The 18,568-nt window shown below is 50.0% G+C and overlaps 3 protein-coding genes across 5 annotated transcripts in view; 1 reads left to right on the plus strand and 2 right to left on the minus strand.

Annotated features, from left to right (window-relative positions):
• Window positions 1–3,341, minus strand: part of plekhg2 (pleckstrin homology domain containing, family G (with RhoGef domain) member 2) — a 28,565-nt gene extending 25,224 nt beyond the window's left edge. Inside the window, exons 1-2 of the mRNA XM_086080939.1 lie at window positions 3,036–3,341; window positions 2,444–2,731 (exon numbers count right to left, since the gene is read on the minus strand). The gene's annotated coding sequence lies outside the window, so the exon portion shown is untranslated. The remainder of the gene's footprint in view (window positions 1–2,443; window positions 2,732–3,035) is intronic.
• Window positions 3,342–5,018: 1,677 nt separating this feature from the next.
• On the minus strand, window positions 5,019–10,778 carry LOC147171723 (P2Y purinoceptor 14). 2 transcript variants are annotated; one of them, XM_086081586.1, is made up of 3 exons: window positions 10,068–10,778; window positions 7,701–7,898; window positions 5,019–6,323 (listed from the first exon to the last, which is right to left on the minus strand). In XM_086081586.1, the coding sequence occupies exon 3, from the start codon at window positions 6,319–6,321 to the stop codon at window positions 5,356–5,358; it is 966 nt and encodes a 321-aa protein (XP_085937712.1). In that variant the 5' UTR covers window positions 6,322–6,323; window positions 7,701–7,898; window positions 10,068–10,778; the 3' UTR covers window positions 5,019–5,355. The 2 variants fall into 2 exon arrangements, with proteins under 2 accessions (XP_085937712.1, XP_085937711.1); XM_086081585.1 differs by having other exon boundaries at window positions 9,853–10,778.
• On the plus strand, window positions 9,523–18,326 carry shkbp1 (SH3KBP1 binding protein 1). 2 transcript variants are annotated; one of them, XM_086081584.1, is made up of 17 exons: window positions 9,525–10,410; window positions 10,794–10,847; window positions 11,188–11,233; window positions 11,306–11,438; window positions 11,624–11,704; window positions 11,801–11,965; window positions 12,035–12,125; window positions 14,113–14,291; window positions 14,363–14,478; window positions 14,710–14,797; window positions 15,143–15,259; window positions 15,354–15,524; window positions 15,585–15,740; window positions 15,817–15,913; window positions 16,504–16,688; window positions 16,779–16,881; window positions 17,327–18,326. In XM_086081584.1, exons 1-17 carry the CDS (start codon window positions 10,337–10,339, stop codon window positions 18,009–18,011), a joined length of 2,541 nt encoding a protein of 846 aa, XP_085937710.1. In that variant the 5' UTR covers window positions 9,525–10,336; the 3' UTR covers window positions 18,012–18,326. The 2 variants fall into 2 exon arrangements, with proteins under 2 accessions (XP_085937709.1, XP_085937710.1); XM_086081583.1 differs by having other exon boundaries at window positions 9,523–10,410; window positions 15,354–15,740.
• Window positions 18,327–18,568: the final 242 nt, after the last annotated feature.

An 18,568-nucleotide genomic window follows, 5' to 3' on the forward strand; every position in this document is an offset into this window, starting at 1 on the left:
ACTGACCGACTGACTGAAATGTTGCGTAAGAGTTGACTTGAGGTTTGTTTGTTTTTGTTCAACTCGGCTTCATCGCGTTGCGGCGAAATGAGAACGAGTCGCACACGCAAACAGAGACAAACACGCACACACGGACAAACAAAGACTCCTACAGATCCACGCACGCACGTCGGCACGCGCAAAGTGGTCCGAGTCCAGCATGTCAGACGAGCCTGCATCCGGTCACATGACTAACGGCGAGAAGACGCGCCGACGAAGCGTCTTTGTAATGCGAGTGCCGGCGTTCCTTCCAGACGTGTCAGCGCAACATCTGCTTCTGGCAGCGCTCGCATATAATTGCCGTGCTAACTTCGCTGCCGCGCGTGTGCGTGCGCGTGCGTGTCCGTCTTAACATCAGGTGGCGCGGCGTGAGACGTGGCGTGCAAAAGTGCCAGGTGTCGGGTCGCGTGGGAAAAGCGCTCGCTGACCTCCGTTTCAAAGTGTCAAGCCTGCCGTCATGTTGTCGCGTGTTAAACGTCGTGCAAAGGGAACATTCCTGCTGGTCTTGCCAAAACAATCCCTCAAAGCTGTGTGTGGCAACATAATCATTTTTAAAGCTACGGTACGCGCCACATAGGAAACACACACTCGTGTCCGCAAGCTAAGCACTCGCACAAGCTCCGCATGGCATAACAATCACGCACTCACACCATCGCTTAAAGCTGCATGTGGCATAATCTTGTGCTGGTCTAAAAAAATATATATATATAATTTTTCAAAGCGACATGAAGCATAGCAATCCCTCCCACACCAAAACAATCATATTTAAAAAGCGACACCATACGTATCGTGTCATCAAAACAATCACTCTAAGACGCTACGTGTAGCGTTGCATGCTTGTCGTCAAAACTATCACGCAAAACTATACATCGCACAATGAATCACACACTTGCGTTGTCATAACAATCGCTCAAAAATACATGCAGCATAACAATCATACAGCTGCGTTGCCAAAACAATCATTTTTAAGGCTACGTTTCACATCCTCGTCTCATTAAAACAATGACTGAACTCTACAGGCAAAAACGGTGTGGCATAACAATCAGGCGCTCAAGTTGTCATCCAAATGACGTGTGGCATAACAATCACTCTTAGAAGCACACGCCAGAGTCGACCAAACAGATCGTGCCATCAAAGCAACTTTGTGTTGCAGAATGTGATGACTAAAGCTTCATTTGTCTTCTTGTGTCTGAGTCGGACGGAGGACGAGGTCACGACGTCTGCTCGGGACGCGCAGACATTTTCCATGCGGAAAGCTGGGACTTTTTCTCAGACTATTTGAAGGCAACAAACGCTGACGAAGATGACGAAGATGACGAAGATGACGATGGAATGCAGAAGCAGCTGGCTGGCGCTGCCTCGAGGGCGCGATCGAGCGTCGGGAAATGTTGAGACGCGCGCACGCACGCAAAACATCAAATCCTTCAATTCATCACATGACACCAAAATGACATTCAATGGATTTTAAACATTTATGGCGAACTTATAAGATCTCATTATATTTCAATCATTATTTTAATCATAAATTAACATTAACAAATTAATTGAAAAAAATTGTATAATTGTTGTTTAATTCGCCGCTTATTTAACAAGAAAGGCGCAGTAACTTATATTTATTTATGATAAATAATTTTAGGATATAAAAAGGTCCAATTTTACAAGATACTTTGATTTAAATATTTTAAATGTATGAATACATTAAAAATGGATGTTAAATCTATATGGAAAATGTATTATTTTCCAATGTACAAACCCCCCCGCCCGTGTTCTTCCGCCTTTCCAGGGTCGGGTCGCGTACGCACGGTTCCGTCATGCTCAACCTTCGTAACGCGATGAGCGCATTTCCACGTGGAAAAAGTCATCTGGCGCTCGCCGTGACTCTCCGCGACTGCCGAATCACGTACTCGGACTTCTTCCTTTTTTTAAACAGGAAGTCGTGCAGGAAGTCGTGCAGGAAGTCGTGCAGTTCTCAGCAGCGACGCGTTCATTATTTGATTCGGGCATCCTGGCGCGCGTCGCACGATTCAATGATGACATTTATCAAGTAACTGAATAACACAACATATTGTAACTGTAACTGAGTTACTGTAGTTTAAAAAGGAATGCATATTAGTGATGGTAAAAAGTAACTAAGTTACAGTAACTAGTTACTGCCCAACACTGGCCGTGGAATTTTGAGCGGGGAATTTTGCTTTTTTGGAAATTGCCTCTGCAAAGTGTGCACATTACTTTTATTTAGAGTTCTCAAAAAGCAAGCAAACCGGAAAGTAACAATATGTGATGAAGAAATTAAGGATTTTGAAAAAAGCTATGCTAAATGCGCACGTCCAATGTTTTGAAAATGCTCATATTGGCATCGCGTCGAGCTCGTGACAAAAGAACTCAATGACGCTTGTTTACTCACAATCAATTGGACGAGAGAATGTTTTGAAATTCTCTCCCATGACGTCAACGTTTGTGACTCCATCGTGTGGAGATGAGATCCCGCCGCCGCCGCCGCCGCCGCCGCCGCCGCCGCCGCCGCCGCCCCGACAAGCAAACAGGCCGGTGGAAAGTGAAAAGTGACGTCAGTCCGCTCAAATTGGAAGCTTGTGTTTCTTTCTTTTCTTTTGGTGCGCGTGCGTGTTTATTTTCCGTCCGTTCCCACGACACCAAATGACCCGGCTTGACTTCCTCTCGTTCTCTCGCTGGCCTAAAAAGGAGAAAAAGTCCTCAAACGACCAGCGATCAGTTTGAATTTCTAATACAGATTTCTTTTTTTAAGGCAACGTATGAAATTTACAACCGTCTCATTTTTCAGATGCCCACGAGAGGAAATAAAAAGTGTTTCTATGTCATCGTTTCTTGCGTTCATTTAAGAAAATCGGAAGGAAAAGTGCCATTTTCGGGGCTCCATTTTACAGGCAAGCCATTTCCTTCTTTAAGTCGCTGCAAAGTGAAAACAAAATGTTGTGTACTTTTGTCACAGCACAGAAGAATGTCGTCGACAGACTTACCAAATTTTCTTGAAAATGGTGGCAAATGAAGGCGTCGCCCGTCGTCCGCTCTGAATGCGGCAAAAGCCGACAACCGATTCTGACTTTCTGCATCTCTGCCTTCGATGACTTTGTGGTCCTATTTTTGAAATACGTTTAGCACACACAAAACAACATGACTTTCTTGATGATCTGGATTTTTCACAAAAGGGAAACGTGCATGAATAGTGCGCAAGTTAAAATAGTGAAAAATCCAAAAAGGCCAAAATCCAGCAGGAAGTCTACGGGAAACGCCAAATCCTTTTTTTTCGTCCCACTGTACAATCAGTCCGGATATCTGCTTTGCATTTCATATTCAATGAAATAGAAATAAAACAGCAGCAGTGTCGGAGGTGGGCATTTGGAGAAACCAAGTCGGAATCCGCCACAGCAGTGAAGACCTCAAGCGGCGCCCGATCACGTGTCATTCTTGAGAAAGTCAAACTTGCTTTGGCTTCTTTCCACATTTGCAGCTGCTGGGAAAAAAACACGCGCAATTTCTGGCAGTGGAGTTTGTCACGCTTTTGAACGGACTCCGTTCGAAAAGAAGACAAAATGGAAGTCGGGTGGCCTTCCGACGGAGCACATCCGAGCTTTCCTCACAGACATTGAAAAACAAAAACAAACACGAACCTTCAGTCAGGCGGCCAAACTGAATGTCGGCAACGCTGGCGTCCGCTCAGGCCTCAACTTTTTTTCCTCTCAACTTTTTTTCCTCTCTCTTCTTTTCGTAGAAAGAGAAGATGACGCAGTGACGCAGTTAGTTGAAGATGAAAACTCACACGTCGAAAAATGCTTTTCAAGTTACCTCCAGTCACGTGCGCTCGCTCCACTGCCCGCCACTTCCTCCGACGCCTGCGATGGCGCCTGCGATGGCGCCCGCGATGGCGCCCGTGTCATTTGCAAGACAAACGCAGGTACGCTAAATTCAGGTGCGTTTGTCTTGCTTTCCAGATGTTCGTGCGAGCCGGAAGGCAAGACCTGGAAGGGTCCGGATGCCGACAAAAGCCAAGCCACCGATGGACAAATATGGGGCCGGTCGCCAGGCCAGGCCAGGCCAGGTCAGGGGCCGGGTGGACAAACACCGGCGACCAGTCGATAGCCATTGAATATACGTGCGATACTTGCAGCGCATTTGGGCCACTTTCACATCCGTTTGTTGAAAATGTGGAAGTGGTATTGAAGGACGACGCTCGGCTGGACTGCAAGCTTTTGAGTGCAGGTCGTCGACAGGAAGTGACGCGTCGTGCGGTTTCGCTCCAAAACGCACTTTTGATGATTTGTGTATCGCTCGCTCGACCAACTCGCATTTGCTGACGACCTCAAACGGGAAGTGAACCAGAAGATAAATATGTTTGTCTTATTGGGGGGGGGGGGGGGTATCATGACTCCCAAGGCCAGTTCTAAAAATAGCTCACCACCAGTGATGGGACAATTGTGATTTCTCAGGAATGTTGCAGCCGTGATCACGTCAACACTGACATGGGAATAATCATAAATAAATAAAACAGTTTAAAAGCACCGAGTATCCGACGATTAAATGGGTCAGGCCCGAATAAATGATACTGTAGGCCTGGCATTATTAAAAGGGGATTTCTTATATCAGAAACGTTTTCAAACTGGCAAACCTTCGCGTCAGTTCCCAAGAAGTGGCGCTCAGCTTCATAAAAAAAAGGTTGCTGACCCCTGCTGTAAATGTTGGATCTGTAACGGAAATCCCAACGTCATCAAAGTTATGTTTTAAGTGTCAAGAAAAAGGCGTGACTATACTGCCCTCTTTTGGTTGTGCTGCACAACTGCAGCCTCCTTCAAGTCAGCGTTGTACCCAAAGCGTCCGTTAGAGGGCAGTAACATGCGCTAATCGGACAAAAGTATTGGGACGCTCTGATGGATATTCGGCAAAATGGAAGAACAACAAATCAGAAGCTTTTTGTCTTCTTGCTGAAAGTATAAGACGGTTTTTATTAGTGCTTGCAAACACAAAACTGACAAAGATGATGCAAAACTGGTCTTTTTGGTTGCTCTCATCTCTTCAGATCTTCTCCTACTTCCTCATGACCTTTTTTAAAACTCGGGTCCTTTCTTGCACTCTCGCCCACAATCTTTCTCTCTCATATTTCCTCATCTTCTCGCTTCCTACGGTGAAGTGAGCTCACGACCCGGGTTCCGAACACGTTCCTCTTGCGTCTCGTCAGTCGTCCTTTCCCACGGCGTCTCGGTAGTTCCCGCCAGGTCGCGGCGTCTCGCCGCGTCTTCTGGCGTCCTCCGACTTGATTGCGTCGCGGGTTCCCGAGCGGCAGTCCTAAATGTCGCTGAGGCTGCGCGCGGCGGCCACGGCGACCATCGCGTGCCCTCCCGAGAGCTTGGCGAGCAAAGACTCCCTGAACTTGTGGCACATGAGGAAGTAGATGAGGGGGTCCAGGCAGACGTTGACGGCGGCCTGGAAGAGCAGGAAGCGCGAGGCCCGCCCGAAAGCGGACGCCGGCATCTGGCTGAGCGTGTAAGGCACGCGGCACACGTGGTAGGGTACGAAGCAGACGGAGAAGACGGCCAGGATGCAGAAGATGCTGCGGTTGGACTTGCGCCGCACGCCGCCGCTGTCGCGCTTGACGCGGCGGTACGAGCGGTAGATGCGGCGGGTGATGGAGGAGTAACAGAAAGCCAGAAGCAGCGAAGTGAGCCAGAAGAGGCCCACGCTGAAGAAGGCGGACCCGCGGTGCCACTGGACCCCCAGCGGGCTCTTCAGCCGCATGCAGTGGCGGGACGTCTCCTCGTCGGCCGGCCGGCTGGTCAGCGCGGCGTTGGGCAGCGCGCACGCCGCCAGGAGGCTCCAGGCCAGCCACGCCAGAAGGCGGGCCGCGCCCGCGCTGCGCAGGAAGCCGGCCCGCGTCGGACGCGCCACCTTGACGTAGCGCTCCAGGCCGATGAGGCCCATGAAGAGGATGCCGGCGTACATGGACGAGTAGAAGAGCACGGACGTGTAGCGGCACATGAGCACGCGCAGGCGCCAGCCGCCCACGCCCAGCCGCAGCGCCGCCCGCAAGGGGAAGGTGGCGAGCATCAGCAGGTCGGCCGCCACCATGTTCTTCAGGTACACCACCAGGGCCGAGTCGCTGGGCACCCGGAAGAAGATCCAGGCGGCCGCGCCGTTGAGCGGCGCGCCCGCCGCGCAGATCAGCAGGTAGAGCCACGGCAGCGCCTGATCCGTGAACACGCTGCTCACGTCTGATTGGTTGACGGCCGGCTGGCTGGCGTTGGCGCCGTCCATCACTAAAAGACAACACGCAAGCGCGGTCACGTACGGAACGTTGAGCGCTTTTTAGGGGGAGCGTCAAAAGTGACAACATTTGAAATCAATCAATTCAAGTGGAAATAAAAACGGATGCACAATATTTACGAAGACGAACGTTTCGGAGCGATGGAAAAACATCGCTTGTTTTTGGCCGCCTTCCGTTCCCAAGCCAAGCCAAACATGGCGTCGGCAACTTCTTACATGTCAAAACAAGAAAGGTGGAGAAGTTCAAGCATGAGAACAAAAGGACGCGAGGGCGGGGCATGTCTCGCGGTTGGCGTGGGATTGCTTTTCAATCTCCCTGGATGAAGTGGCTGGGGAGAGAAAAATCTGGGTTTGTCGTCAGATCAGAGGATCTTGCTGGGAAGCCCTTTCTGGATTAAGGACCCGACTGCGTGATTCCACCGGCATGCGAGAAAAGGTTCGAGACCAAAAGCATGAAAATGGTTCGAGCGGTTGACGTCAGTTCGATTCTTTGCCAATGTGTCGATCGATCGTCACATTGTCGAGGTTCTTCTTCTCTTGCTTGACTTTCTTTCCGTCCTCTGACGATCGTCCGATCTTATCTTCGAGCAGGAAGTAAAAACTTGACATTCCAAAGCGAGCAAAGAAAATTCCCTCATTTCGCCAGCGGCCATTTATAAAGCGTGCTCGATGGCCGGCCAACGCGCATTTCCTTGTGACCACACGGGTGGACAAAGTTGACAAGCGAGGACGGCCCGCTTGGCCGCTCCTGGTTGTTCGCTTCGCATGAAGCAGCAGCGGCCGTCGTCAGATGTTTTGCTCTTTTGGATTTGACGCCAAACAGCTGGACGAGTTCCGCGTGGCGCCGACTTGCACAATTTCCCGGCAGCATTTTTATCCTTCACTGGGCGCTTTTCCTTTCGTGACCCCGGAAGGACATCGGTCAAGTACGGCCAGAAAAGGGTTGGAATGTCTCTGGACCCCCAAATTATTAATCTTCTTGTCTGATGACTTATTTAGACTCCAAAAAGCTCTGTTGACATTTTCCCACAATGTTGCTCTTTGTACCGAAAGCTCGGAAATCACAATGTGGCCAATTTCGACTGTCCGCACATGAACAGTAGATGTCATTTTTACAAAAGTGTTGCAAATGGTTTGCGCGGGTTCAATGTTTTGGCTTGATGCCGTTTTGGAGGTACAAAGTCCCTTTTTTTAAGAAATCCTCTTTTTCTCTCTCACAATTGTGCAAATCAAAGCAAACCGGCTTGCGTGTTCACGAGCTTCAGAAACGGACCACATTTGCCAACAAGGTGATCAAAACCCATCATGCACTTTTAAGGCCGCATCAAATGTTCCTTTCAAGTTGCGCATGCAAGAAGAAGTCGACTCACCCCACGAACATAAAGTCAGCAGCAGGACGCGCGTCTTTTTGTGGACGTCTTCTCACTTTGTGTCGTCTTCACTTTTGCCATTGCTCTTCTTTTTCTTTTCCTTTTTTGCGGCGTCCGATGTCCCTCCCCCACGTGCTCGCTCTCTCTCTCTCTCTCTCTCTCTCTCTCTCTCTCTCTCTCTCTCTCTTCGTGCTGGTCCTCCATTAAAGACAAAAATGGTTTGTAATGATCAAAGTCCATGTCAAGTGCGGTAATTAAGTTTGTCAAGTGTCAAGTGTGGAATTCATGAATGTCAGCAAATTGCATTCATTTCATTTGTTATGTGTTGTGATGTTTAGCACTGAAAACAATGTGACCGCGAATGAACTTGAAAAAAAAAAATGCAGTCCGTCACAGCGAACATTTCAGTGACGTCAAGAATTCATTCAGTGCGATCTGAATTTTTGGACTTCGTGTTAGCTCATTTCTTAAGGTGAAGCAAAGCAATTATTTTGAGTGGTTGGTCGATTAAGTACGACTAATAATCGTCTTCAGTTTGAATGCGTTGCGACATAAATAATAATGGCGGCGTATGTCCAAATAAAGTTTCTACAAAAAAGATTTTGAAAAATGAATCTCATAGTTATGTTAATGTCAACCAAATAAATAATATAGAGAAACTTGTCATGGCAGCGGAAGTTCCTTTTAAATGAATTACCAAAGACTAAAACGAAGGACAATTTTGCTATAATTAGTTAATTGGAGTTCGTTTTGTAAACATCGAATGCAGTTTCAGTTCGTTTTGGTTTTATCGTTAGTTTGAGTTAACGCAACCTCGATGTGACCAAACCGAGACCAAGTCAAATCGTCTCTCTTCAACTTGTACCGATGCTCGTGACCCGGAAGCGCGAGAATCGCGGCTGCCGACGTGCGACCGCGCAGGTGAGATAAGGTGTGAACTTGTGAACGCACGCTCGCACCGGGGCCGCTTTGAAGTCCTTTTTCCTTATTGTGGAGGAGATAAGAGGAAACGTTCCAGACTGCTGCCTCGCCGCGCAGGAGAATGGCAGGAAGCGGCGTGCGGCGGAGGCCGAGCGCGCGATTGTGAGCAGGAAGCGCCGCATCTGTGCTGAAACAACATCCGCACGCACGCAAGAATGCGACTCCGCGGCCTTCGTCGCTTGCGAGCGCAAATGCAAATAGACGCACTGCGCTGTTTGTTTGAATTTGACGGCGTACAAAGACGACGCACGCCGTCCAAAAGGAACAACGCGCAGTTAAGACGGAGGAAGTCGTTTCTTCGTGGCTGAAAGATGCACAACAAGCCCAAGAAGATGCTGGCTGCGTGAAATAGAAATATCGCGACGGCAAACGCATATGAACAACCTCGTAGGTTCCACATTTCGTCGCTGCCTCGGTGGAAACGCTTTTAAAGCCCCATTTAGACATATCGTTACACTCCGATATAAAGTTAAAGCGCAACTCGTATGCAAATTGCCGAGCCTCATCTCCTGACATTGGGATTTGGGCCTGTTTTACTGCCACTACCCGTTTCTCTTTTTCTCTTTTTTTCTCCTTGCCCTGTTTGAGGGGGTCGATTTTGGGACGTTGTCCATCTTGATCAACTGTGGGCCTTTGAAGATCGCCATTTTGTACAATTAACCTTGCCAGCAAGATGCATTCTCGCAGTATTGGTCAGTTGACAAACTGCACGGAATCCATCTTGTCGCGCTCCCGCCAAAACATTTGCAGCCGACCTCTTTTAGGTCGGACCAATCAGGCGTCGTTTAGGACGGCGCGAAACCAATAAGCGACGATGGTTTGTGGGAAGACAAACCTAACGGCCGAATGGACGCTGCAATTCTGTTCTCGCGGAATCGCTCACCGTTTCCTTGTATTTGAACAGCGAGAGGGCGTTTTGTGCATTTTTATCCGGTAAAAGGTGTTCATGCTCCAAAGATGCCGCATCGTCCAATCAGCTCGAAGTCCCTCCTTTCCCGAACGGATCTGCCGAGTGACGTCCCAGATTGATCATGTGAAGAAGTCCCTTGACGATCACAATGATCAATCTGGCTTGTGAGGTTACTACTTAATTAATTATAACAAACTCAATAATAAACGCTGGAGCGGGGCGGGGCGAAATGAAAAAATAATGCCCATTAATTAAACTTACAACGATCCAAAGTCAAATGCTTTTCAACGATTGCGACGTTCCTTTCACAGAGTAAGACCGCCATTTTGACTTGTGACGTAGTCTAGTTTGGAATTGTCATAAATGTCACGGCCCACAAAGTTCGGCGTTGATGCTATTTGCTGCCGTCAGCTAACATAAGGCATACAATTAGCCAACGTTGGCCATCAAAAAGTAAATAAAATAAAAAAACTCACCCCAACCTTGAGCGACAACCAAAACATACAGTATTCTACTAAAAAGAAACGCGTAAACAAACACGAATAATACGCTGCTCTAAATCAGCACTTTGAGCTGCGAAAAAAAATCCGAGTCCTGCTCGAGTCGAACGTCCATGTCGGGTTTTCTGTCCCACAAATCCTCCATCGCAACTTCGACAGTCCGGAAGTGGATTCAACAACATGAACGGAAAGTGACTCCGTCCCAGAACATGGATCCCAAGTGTTGCTTTTTGTTTTAATTAACGATGGAAGGTGTCGGGACGATGTCGAACACGGCGAAGAGTGGCGACCTGATCCACTTGAACGTGGGAGGAAAAAGGTGAGCCGCAGCGCGAGTTTTGGGGCCGAGTCTCGGCTAACCGTGGCTAGCATTTAGCATCAAGATGCGTCCCAGTCCCACAAGTGTTAAGAAACATTCCCGGCGTCCGACAATGGAACTCAGTCGGAGATTGGAGCGCTTACTCCGCACTTCAAATACTCGAACTCCAACGAGCAAGTGCCGATTCTACTACACGTTTTATACCATTTTGAATTATGCTTCGTTTGAGTCTACGTTAACTGAAGAGGTGATTTGTGTCCACTATTGAGTTGAAGCCATTTTAAGCATCCAATGTAGGTTGACGAGGTGCTTCCGTGTAAGCTCTCAGGTTGACAGGATGCAAGTGAACGCAGCTTTCGTCACAGGGGTGTGTTTGTTTATAGGTTCAGCACCTCCCGACAGACGCTCACGTGGGTTCCTGACTCCTTTTTCTCCAGGTAGGCAAACAAAACAAACGCACGCCGCCCAGTTCACGTACAGCGTTACAGTAGAACTTGTTTTTAATACAAAACAATGACATGAAAAACTTGTTTGCGTCACATTTGATCGAAAAGTCGGGTGTGTAAAAATTTTATAATTAAACAATGATTTACCAATTGATTACAAAACTTGTCAATGTATTTGTAAAGTTGTTTTTGACAATTTATCAATTGGGCTGTAAGTTTTAGAAGTCGTGAACACATCGAGACTTGCTGGTTTGAAGACATGATCGTTCCAACGTGAACGTGCTTTGCTTCTTACAATAAAAGTCAGTGTTGCAACTCTGTTTGTTTCCAGCCTTTTAAGCGGGCGCATCTCCACGTTGAAGGATGAAACTGGAGCCGTAAGTCCATTGGCGGCGGCGGGTTCCGTTCACATTTGCGCTGCGCATTAAACGCCTCTCGATCGGCCGTAGATCTTCATCGACAGAGATCCTTCCCTGTTTGTGCCCATCCTCAACTTCCTGCGCACCAAAGAGTTGCACCCGCGCTCCGTCAGCGTGCACATGCTCATGCACGAGGCCGAGTTCTACGGGATCACGCCTCTCGGTGAGCTCCTCGAACGACCCGTCTTTCCACAAGTGGTTCACTTAAACATTTCAAAACTAACACAGGTCAGACCGAGAGGTCATCACTTTTTGTTGATTTTCTGACATGGAGCAAACCAGGAAGTGAATTGTAAGCCATTTTCAGTTCTGTGAGGCGTTTCGCGTCCCTTCTCCAACTGTGTTCAGTGCGCAAGTTGCAGCTGTGTGACGAGTTGGACCGCTCCTCCTGCGGAAACGTCCTGTTCAACGGCTACCTGCCCCCGCCAGGTAATCGGAAAACACTCAGGTGACCTTTTGCGCGGGTCAATTTGGTGCAAAATGGCCTTCCGAGCGCTGCGTGCCAACTTCCTGTTTGCGTGGCAGCGCATCCCGCCAAGCGCCGCAACCGTCACAGCGTTGCCGGGTCCCAGTTCATGGCGGGTCGGGCAGCGCCCGGCGAGAGAGCGCCGGTGCGACGTAGCAACACCATGCCGCCGAACCTGGGGAACTCGGGCATGCTGACCAGGGCCGAGGAGAAGATGGCCGCAGGTGGGAGGAGCGCGCGCGCACTAGAAAGAAAAAAAGTCAACATTACTCGATGGCACTTTGCGTGTGCAGGCCCGTCGTCGGATCCCGGCTTGGTTCGGATCATCTGCGGACATCACAACTGGATCGCGGTGGCCTACTCGCAGTTTGTCGCGTGTTACAGGTACGCCAAACGTATTCAGACTTTTTGTTTTGCCGTCTTAAGTCATCGATCACCGGCTGACCGATTTCGCAAGACTTGCGTCATATCGTGCAATGAAAAAGAAAGTTCGATGCTACCCTTTTCTGCCATTTACGTAACACTAGGGGGCGCTAGTGCCGACAGGACCCGCTGAGATGTTCGCAAGGCGCACAGCTGGAGCCTCGGCGGTGAATAATTGCACAGACGGCAACGAAAACTTTAAGATTGAGAAGATTTTCAACGGATAAACTGATTATATGACGTTTGCTATAAAAATAAATGGCAACATTAATGTCGCACCAACGGCTGCGTTTCAAGGTTCTGGAAAAGCAGCCGTTGTGTTAATTCTTTGGACATTCATTGTGAGGACTTCAACATTTTTTTTATCCGCTGCACACAATCCTCCTCCTCTGAATTACTTGCAGAACTTAAAAACGGGGAAAAAATGACCCCAAAGAGTTTGACATGAATAAATATTCCGAAGGTGAAAGGTTATGTTTATTGCTCAACACGCGCTACCTTTCACGTAACCATCCGCTGTCAATTAAAATGCGACTAATGAAAGAGTTAACGCTTTAATTTTAACAGCCCTAGTATACACTAAACACGTGTAAATAATCACTTCAATTCATAAATAATGTGAACAAACAATACGAATTTCAGTCAAATCAGAAGTACAAAAATAAGTAAAAAAAAACAAAACAGGTTTGCTTATGAAATTGCATCGAATTTCAAAGAGTTCAAATTAGAGTTTAGTCTCCATCCAACATCCGTGGAGCGCCCGGAATAGCCGCGGCGCCGCTAGTAGCCCACGTGGCGTCAACTACGCTCGAGACGCAGAAATGGACACACGGGACAACAATCGGACGTGCTCACCGATTTGCTGAACGACGTCAAGGCGCAAAGCCAGAGTTCGTCCGTTGGGGGAGACCGAGACCGAGACCGAGACCGAATCCGCCGTGGCGCTCGAGCGACGACATCCGACGCTTTCCACCGCATTGCGTACTTTCAAGTAAGCTGAAGAGCGGAGAACAAGCCGGCGGGGCATTAAAGGGACACGCCCACGCAATCAAGAGCGCCGCAGCTGGCGCCAGTTGTCGCTGACGAGTCTGCGGCAGGTGAGACGCGGCGGCTCTTAAAGGGGAAGGAGAGCGCGACAGTCGGCCGCAAGTTACACTGCTCTGCTTTTCGTAAGGCAACATATGATAATAGCAGGTTCCAATAAGAAGAAGAATAGTTGCAATAAGAATATAACTATTATTATGTTAAAGCGTTCATACATGATCAGTCACTTAGGCTGGAGGTGGCCACCTCTGAATTTTGTCCACAGGAAAAACCCTGGCATGAATGACGTATTAACGCAGATTAATGACACTATTAATTGTGAGCGCAGATGATCCTAATGGCGGCGGCTAATGGCGGCGGCTAATGGCTACGTTGAAGGTCGCACAGGTTGTGTCTGAGCAAGAAACATAACGGCATTCATCAACATTTGCTCGTTTTCAGTTCTGCGTTATTAATGATTCATTACTGATTAGAAAAGAGGATCAACGTGTGCCGTGGACGGAACACGTTGACGTCATCCTCGTGAAATGCGGCAAAAAGGAACACGACAGGCGCTCTTCAATTGGGCAGGAAGAAAAGGCCTTTTTAATATCGCGATTCTAAGATGTGATTCGTCGATGTTTGGCAGCTCCATTCAACGCATCAACAAATTTCAAGCAGCCATCCCGCGTGATGCTGTAGCGACATGTGACGCCATCTTACGTTGCCATCGGCTCAGCTCGCCTAACTTGAATGCAAAATGGGAGTTCGCCGGCGGACCCGGCAACTTTCGTTTTTCTTTCCTTTTGCCACTTTTGGAACGCACGACACCTTCGGCCCGACGAGCTTAGCATTGCCGCGAGCGCTAGTAGCGCCCGAGGTGGCACCGGGTTTGACGCGATCTGCGGACGCGTGTTGACGTCAGGGTGAAGGAGTCCACCGGGTGGCAGCAGGTCTTCACCTCCCCTCGCCTGGACGGGCTGATCGACCGGGTGGCGCTCAACGCCAAGGTCATGGGGGTCAACGACAAGATGGTGGCCGTGGCCTCGGGAGCCGAGATCATCCTGTGGTGCGTCTGCCCGGACGGCAACGGCAACGAGATCGGTGAGGACGAGCCGCCGGAGCCGCCGCAGCGCATGCGTCTGACCTCGAACCTCAAACGTTGCGTTTTGCAGGCGTCTTCAGCCTGAATGTGCCGGTGGAGGCGCTCTTCTTCGTTGGTAACCAGCTGATCGCCACCAGCCAGACCGGCAAGGTGGGCGTGTGGAATGCCGTCACCAAGCACTGGCAGGTGGGCACGCGCGCGACATTCCAAAGTCCTCCCGCTCGCCGCCGGCGCTTCTCGCATTTCAAGGGATTCTTTCACGTCTGATCTTCGCCGTCTTCTCGTCTCCGAAATCTCTCAAGCACAAATTCAACGACTTCGTCACAGCCGAGAGAACAAACATCGGGAAACGTGTCGTTTTGTTTTGTGTGATGTCATCACGTGTCCAATGATTTGTCTCTGGCGTGGCTTGAACAGAACCAGGATGTCGTTCCCATCAGCAGCTACGAGACGGCCGGATCGTTCCTCATCCTGGGATGCAACAACGGATCCATCTGCTACATCGGTATGCCAAACAATCGCTTTCCTTTCGCACGCTCGCCCAAACCCAGCTTTTCTTGCGTCTCTCGTTCGTGGCGTCTCGTCCTGGCAAATATGGCAACCGTTATTTTGAGAGCAAAGACTTGACCGGCAACATAACCGGCGGTTAGCGTTCATTTCGTTAATTCAGCTAAAAGTAGACGAGACACGAATGAACAAAAAGCGGGACAAAATGATGTGATTTTGTCAAATGTCGCCATGTGACACGCCCCCTTTCAAATCCGCGGCGCCGCCAGGAAGTGGATTGACGGTTCAACAGAAACAAACATGAATCCAGCAGCCACCAAAAATGTCGCTGTTGTCGTTTCAGACGTTCAGAAGTTTCCTCTGAGGATGAAAGACAACGACTTGCTGGTGACGGAACTTTATCGAGACGCCGCCGAGGACGCCATCACCGCGCTCAGCGTTTACCTCACGCCCAAAACAAGTATGGCCGCTCATTGCATGCAAAGCGCTTGTTTCTTCCATATCCAGGTTCCGGTCCTGACTTCAGCGCCTGACGCGTTTGTTGCGCTCCTCAGGCGACAGCGGCAACTGGATCGAGATTGCGTACGGGACCCGTTCGGGGGCGGTGCGCGTCATCGTGCAGCACCCGGAGACGGTGGGCTCGGGCCCGCAACTCTTCCAGACCTTCTCGGTCCACCGCAGCCCCGTCACCAAGATCATGCTGTCGGAGAAGCACCTCATCTCAGGTAAGGCCGTCTGGCGGCGGGAAAAACGCTTTACCCACGGCCGCTTGCCCCGCCCGGCAGTGTGCGCCGACAACAACCACGTGCGCACCTGGACCGTGACCCGCTTCCGAGGGATGATCTCCACCCAGCCCGGATCCACGCCGCTCACCTCCTTCAAGATCCTCAGCCTGGACGAAGGCGACGGCCAGGGAGTCTGCGGCGCCGGCACCGAGATCGGTTAGCGTAGCCTAGCTAGCGTTGACAAGTGTTGATTGGTCGCCAATTATGAAAAGCAACCCGATGACTGACGCAGGACCGTATGGCGAGAGGGACGACCAGCAGGTCTTCATCCAGAGAGTGGTCCCCGACACCGACAAACTCTACGTCAGGCTGTCGTCCAATGGGAAGAGGTATCCGTCCGTCCGTCCGTCCCAGTTGTGTCTATCCTTTCTGCTTCCTGCGACAACTCCTGCTTTTGCCGTTAATATCAAGCATTTCTTTTCCTTATTGGCAACATCTGTGTACCTCTGGATAATTGCTTTGTCGCCCTTAAAAATGCCGGTAAATACAATTCAGTCATTTCGGAAAATTCAAGTTGATCTTTTCCCGCCAATTCTGAACAGCTGAAAATGATGTGATCGTATTCAATTTACAAAGACGGTCGTTTTCTTTTCTTTTCATTTTTACTTTGGAAAACAAAGACCGAACATGAATTAGCCCTTCTTCTTTTTTTATCACTATATGAATGCAAAGTTTGAAATAAACACCAATTTTGTAATACACGTTAATGCACAATTCAAATGAATTTGATGAGTTGATGAATCGATTGAATAATCGGTAGATTGATTCTAAAAATATATAATATAAATTGATCGATTCTCCTAAATAATTCTCGATTCATTTGACGAGAAATGGATTGTTCGTTGATATGTTTGTGTGCAAAGAGCAGAGGTGAACAAACGTGAATGTCGTCTTGTGTGTGCGTGTGCGTGTGCACCAGAGTGTGCGAGGTGCGCTCAGTGGACGGCACGTCCATCACGGCGTTTGTGGTCCACGAGTGCGAGGGTTCGAGTCGCATCGGCTCGCGGCCGCGCCGTTACCTGTTCAGTGGCCACGCTAACGGAAGCATCCAGATGTGGGACCTCACCACCGCCATGGAGATCGCCGGCAAGGTGGACATCCGAGGTGAGGGAGGCGCACTTCCGCCGCCGCCGCCGCCGCTCGCTCCCGCGTCCTCCGAGCTGACGGAGGGCGCTCTGATTGGATGTCTTTTAGCGCTGGGCGGGCCGACTGAGGAGGAGCTACTGGAGCTCTTGGACCAGTGTGACCTTGCTCTCACCAGAACTCCCGACAGCACACCCAGAACCTCCACATGCAGGTACGCACGCACACACACACGTGCGCGTTAAACTGCGAACATATCAAAACCATAATCACAACATTTTGGACATAATTGTTGTCCTCATTACGCGCCATTAAACTGCAGTGAGCACTTGGGAGAGAGCGATAATCGGCCCGGCCGCGTAGGCGCCGATATCGACCGATATCGGTATCGGCCGAAAAAAAGGTCAAGCGAAAACCGTTTTCGTCTCAGGAAACGATTTCCATTTTCGGAGAGAGATGCTGCCAAATTTGAGAACTTTCTCAACCTTTTGCTTTTGTTTGACATGAAAACAAAGAAATGTGAAAATGGAAGATTTCCTTTTTTTTTTTTTTTTGAGAAAAACAGAGCTATGCTATTTGCTTCTTTACTGTAGGACATCACGTTCACGCGCACGGCGATGACGATGATGTCATTCTCGTGATGACTTCTGCGTGTTCAGCCTTTTTTCAGGTTTGTGCGACGGCCCGCGAGCGGATCGAAGCGGAGACGGAAGAGGCGGCTCTTCACTCTGCGGCAGTCTTCCTCGCCAAGCGCCGCTCCCGGCACCCCTCGCCAAGTCCTCGGGACCGCCGGCCTCCCTCGCCTTCGCCGCCTACGGACCCCAGTACCTCCCCGGCTCCAGCCCGCGGCCCCGTCGGCAGGCGGAACGAGGCCGGGCCCGCGGGGGCGAGCGTGAATGCGGGTGGGCCCGCAGGGGCAGTTTTGTGGAGCGCTGCCAGGAGCTGGCCAAAAGCTCCGAGGCGGCCGACGGCACGAGGCGGAGTCTGGCCGTCTGCAGCGAGCTGGAGGCGCGCTTTGGCCCGAGGACGCCCGCCACCTTTCCCGTGACGCCCGGCCCTCGCCATTGCCACGCCGGGTCGCCTTCATCCCTGACGCCGTCACCCACGTCGCCCTCGTCATCGCAGCGCGGGACCGCCGCGCCCTGGACCCCCGCCGGCCCGCCCTCCGCCTCTACCAGCCCCACCCGCTCGCTGACGCCAGCCCCGGTGCGTCGCAACGCCGCCTCCCCTTCGGCGGACGTCGCCGCGTCCACGGAAAGTTGGCCCGGCCCGGACAGCCCCGTCGGCAGCGCCGCCGTGCCGACAAGCAGCCCCAAAGCGCACATGAACGAGACCAGCTTCTGACGGCAAACGGCGTGCACTCAACTTCCTTCCTGCAATGAAGCCAGCAAAACAAAAAAAACATGTCGCCAGTGCTGCCTGTCAATCAAAAGAATTTTCTGCAATGGCCCCTCCCCTTGTGAACATTAACTAACGGTTAGCGATGAGTGTTTATCGGGAAGCAACGTTTTGTTTATCGGCCTCCAAGTGCCCAAAAATACACTAAAGTCAGTTTTCTTGTTTTGGGGATCACATGTTCATCATTTTGTATAAGAAAAAGACTTTCTCCTTCTGTTCTTTATAAAATGCATAAATAAATAAAAGGATTCCGGGAACCAAGTGCAAGCACCTTTTTTTTTTTTTTTCACCAAAAGAAGGTAACTTTGGTGAGCTGATTCTTCTCCAAACAATTCAGAAAAACATTATTAAAACCCGATTTCATCTTGATGCGATATCAGCTCGCCCTCATTTCAAACAAGGTTTCAATGCTGCATTCGAGGACGGTCGGATATATCCCAGTTGGATTTTCCTAGTTCCGACCTGGAAGCGTTCGAGGCGAAAGTAAACAACCAAAATGGCGG

This window comes from Leptonotus elevatus, chromosome 7, assembly GCF_054856555.1.
Source record: "Leptonotus elevatus isolate MCC_2025b chromosome 7, RoL_Lele_1.0, whole genome shotgun sequence".
In the NCBI taxonomy this organism is placed as follows: domain Eukaryota; kingdom Metazoa; phylum Chordata; class Actinopteri; order Syngnathiformes; family Syngnathidae; genus Leptonotus; species Leptonotus elevatus.

What these genes read in the sequence shown, in the direction of transcription:
- shkbp1 (XM_086081583.1), top strand. Translation starts at nt 10,337, where the DNA reads ATGGAAGGTGTCGGGACGATGTCGAACACGGCGAAGAGTGGCGACCTG. An exon ending in CCGTCACCAAGCACTGGCAG is followed by an intron (nt 14,479 to 14,709) that starts GTGGGCACGCGC and finishes TGGCTTGAACAG; the next exon opens with AACCAGGATGTCGTTCCCAT. An exon ending in CGGCGCCGGCACCGAGATCG is followed by an intron (nt 15,741 to 15,816) that starts GTTAGCGTAGCC and finishes TGACTGACGCAG; the next exon opens with GACCGTATGGCGAGAGGGAC.
- LOC147171723 (XM_086081586.1), bottom strand. Translation starts at nt 6,321, where the DNA reads ATGGACGGCGCCAACGCCAGCCAGCCGGCCGTCAACCAATCAGACGTG.